Source organism: Lipotes vexillifer, unplaced genomic scaffold (assembly GCF_000442215.2).
Source record: "Lipotes vexillifer unplaced genomic scaffold, Lipotes_vexillifer_v1.1 scaffold149, whole genome shotgun sequence".
Lineage (NCBI taxonomy): Eukaryota > Metazoa > Chordata > Mammalia > Artiodactyla > Lipotidae > Lipotes > Lipotes vexillifer.
In genome coordinates, this window is record NW_006779962.1 from 4,009,896 (window position 1) to 4,013,421 (window position 3,526).

The 3,526-nt window shown below is 56.7% G+C and overlaps 1 protein-coding gene across 1 annotated transcript in view; it reads right to left on the minus strand.

Moving 5' to 3' along the window:
* HMCN2 (hemicentin 2) overlaps positions 1–3,526 on the minus strand; it is a 150,510-nt gene that overhangs the window by 58,395 nt on the left and 88,589 nt on the right. Inside the window, 4 exon segments of the mRNA XM_007453133.1 lie at positions 1,204–1,323; positions 1,518–1,614; positions 2,662–2,837; positions 3,264–3,387. Coding sequence (XP_007453195.1) covers positions 1,204–1,323; positions 1,518–1,614; positions 2,662–2,837; positions 3,264–3,387 — 517 coding nt within the window.

Consider the following 3,526-nt stretch of genomic DNA (forward strand, 5'->3'; position numbering starts at 1 on the left):
CCTCTTCCTGGAATGCTTTCCCCTACAATATCCTCATGCTCATCCCTCACCTCCTCCACATCTGCTTGGTCAAATGTCCCTGACCACACAACTTAAAATTGCAAATCCCACCTCCCTCCCCCCTCACAACTTCTCCCCTCTCCTGGCTTTATTTCTCTCCACAGCACTTAACATGTCAGGTATTAAGTCATTTACAGGCATACCTCAGAGATATCATAGGTTCGGTTCCAGACCAACGCAAAAAGCATATATCGAAATAAAGCAAGTCACGTGATTTTTTGGTTTCCCGGTGCATATAAAAATTATGTTTAGTCTATTAAGTGTGCACTATTATGTTTAAAAACACAACGTACATAACTTAATGAAAAATACTTTAAAATGCTAACCATCATCTGAGCCTTCAGCAAGCCACAGTCTTTTGTCAATAGTAATATCAAAGATCACTAATCACAGACCAACATAACAAACATAATTATAATAATGAAAAAGTTATAAATATTGGGAGAATTATCAAAATGTGACAGAGACCCAAAGTGAGCAAATGCTGGAAAATGTTGGGAAAATGGTACCGATAGACTTCCTGCAGGCAGGGTTGCCATAAACCTTCAATTTACAAAAAACACGACATCTGCGAAACTCAGTAAAGCAAAGCACAATAAAATGAGGTATGCCCATACTAACTTCTCATTTATTATCTGACTGCCTCAATCCACTGCCGTACATCCAGCACCTAGAATGGGGCCTGGCACAGAGAGGCTCTCAACAAATACTGGTTAAATGAATGAATTCCAAATATCTATTGAGCACCTGTTTTGTACCAGGCACTGTCTTAGCCACTGCTGAATTCCCAGACAGTGCCTCCCAGGGCTCACGGGCTCACGGAGGAGCAGACATTGAAGGACTAAGGTGGGTAATATGACGAGCTAACATACAGGGGTGGCGTCAAGGAGGCCTAGATTGGGGTGGAGGTCAGGGAGGGCTTCCTGGAAGAAGAGACATCTGAAGTGAGGCCTGAGGATCAATCCAGTTCTCATTGGCTGAGGAGGGGCTGCAGGGCCTTCTGTAACCAGCACCCACACCCCCTAGGGCTGTAAGCCCACCCACCTCCAACTCAGCTAGAATGGGGGCAACCCAGCGAGGGCAGGGAGCAGCCTCCTTGGGTGGGGCAATGAGGGTAGGGCTGGGCGAGGTCAGCCATCCTACCGTCCTTCCTCCAGGAGATCTTGGGGAAGGGGACGCCCCAACATTCGCAGGACAGCCTGGCGGGGTGCCCCTCGGTCACAGTCAGGGTGCGAGGCTCTGGTGAGGGGAATACTGGAGGGACTGAGTGAGAGAGAGGAGGTGAGGTGGGCAGGAAGTTGTGGGCTGGGATAAGAAAGGGACCCCGTGGGGAGAGGGTTGGGTGGAGGAGGGCTGTATCCTAGAGCCCACTCAAGGCAGCCCCAACCCCAGGGCTTGAGAGCCAGCCCTCACAGGGGCAGGGGGAGGGACCCCAGCCCAGCCCAGGAGACCCTCACCCCAGACATTTAGGTTGTAGTGTTTCTCCGAGCAGCCTGCCTGGTTCCGCGCCTCGCAGGTATAGCGGCCTGCGTCCTCCACCCCGGCTCTGTCCACCTGGCGGAGAGCAAAAACAACCCATCAGCGGGGGCGGCACAGATGGGATTACACCCGGACAGACTGTGTGACCTTGGGCATGTCACTTTACGTTGCTGAGTCCCCCCTCCCACCCGGAACCACGGAGCAGTGGTAGCACCTGCTGTGCCTCTTGTACCGGGAAGTTTCTGGAAGTTTCTGGAAGCCAGGGCCTTGGTGGCCTGACATGGGCCGGGCACAAATGGCGGCCCTGCCAGCCTCACCCCACTTCACATCCACAGCCCAGTCCTGTTCCAAGGAGGAGGCGGAGGGGACCCTGTCCTCAGGGGTCAGATCCTGACCTAGGGGGGTGAGGGAGCTAGGCTGTGGCTTTGCAGAATGAAGGGAAGGAGGGGGCGGTATTCCAGGCAGAGGAAACCAAACAAAGGGGCTCAGAGTTGGGGATGATCATATCACAAGATGTAGAGGGGTGGGAGAAAGAGGAACAGGCTGGAGTGGAGGGTTCTCCCCGCGCCTTGGAGAGGTACGTCCCTCCCCTAGCTGACATGGACGAGCTGTTCTCTGGGGCAGGTGGGGCCTCACAGGCATTCTCTAGGACTCTCCCAGCCACCCCAGAAGAAAGGCACCAGGTGCTCACAGGTGAGAGAGCGGAGGCCAGGGTGGTCAGACACGACCACCCAACGGTGCAGTAGTCCGGAGGAGGTGGAGCTAAACTTTAAATCCAGGCTGTGACTCCAGAGTCCCTGACCCTAATTAACCCCTGCCTTGCTGGGCCAGACGAATGGCCTTAAATGCCCAAAGGCAAAGAGGCTTTCGAACAAGGAGTGAAAAACTCGTGGGGGTCCTGAGGGAAGTGCCCCCCACCCCCCGCCACTGAGGGCTCAGTCCTGGGGCTTCGCTCTCCATCCCTGTTTGGCTGGAAGCAGCTCTGATGGGTCCTGGGACTGGAGGGGCCTGCAGGTCACAGTGAGCTGAACGGATGCTCACGGGGGCACTTCAGCCCGCCCTGTTCAGGGCTCAGCTCTGCTCACAGTGGGGGCCCCCTTGGTGGCCTGGGAGGCCGCACACCTCCAGCAAGGCCTTGTCTGCGGAGAGGCGGATGCCAGGCCGGGGCTCCAGGGGGCGGCCGTCCTTCCGCCAGCTCAGCACGGGAGGGGGCACAGCGTGGCTCTGGCACTCCAGGGCCACTGACTCGTTGGCCACGACGGACACATTCAGCTCTTCTCCAAGGATGCTTGGGGGCACTGTGGGAGTGGGGGGGGCAGGGACTGTCTCAGCAGCCAGGAGCAACCACCAGGGATGGGAAGTCACCATTAGGATGAGGGCCCACCCCCTGAGCTGCAGCCCTCTCGTCCTCCCCTTGATGACCTTTAGAGGAGGCCCCCAAACCTGAATAGGATGGTGCATTATAACAACATCAAAATCCTGAACATGATTTTGTACTTTAGTTGTACCAGATGTTACCACTGAGGAAAGGGCCCACCCGCCCACCTGTCCACAACAGGGGAGTTCCCACTCTAGGAGAGGGCTCTGGGGGTCCAACTGACCCCTACATGAAGGCAGACACAGTCCCAGGCCAGACCTCCCACATCCAACCCCCGGGGATGCCCCAGCCCCTCCTTCTCGAGCCGCCGGCCTACACCCAGCAGAGTCCAGGGCCTGACACTCACTGTGGACATGCAGGATGACGTCCCGGCGGTCCTCGCCCACCGCATTCACGGCCACGCAGGAGTAGCTGCCAGAGTCGGAAGCCCGGGCACTGGCCAGCATGAGGACCCGGCCCCCAGGGAAGACCTGTGGCCCAGGAGGAAGTCCACATGAGGTCAGGCCCTGCTAGCAGGCACAGTGGGCAGCTTGTCCCAGACCCCCGGGGCCCGCCACAATGCAGAGGAACCTCGAGCTCTACCCAGACCTCAGGACCTCTGCTGGCTGG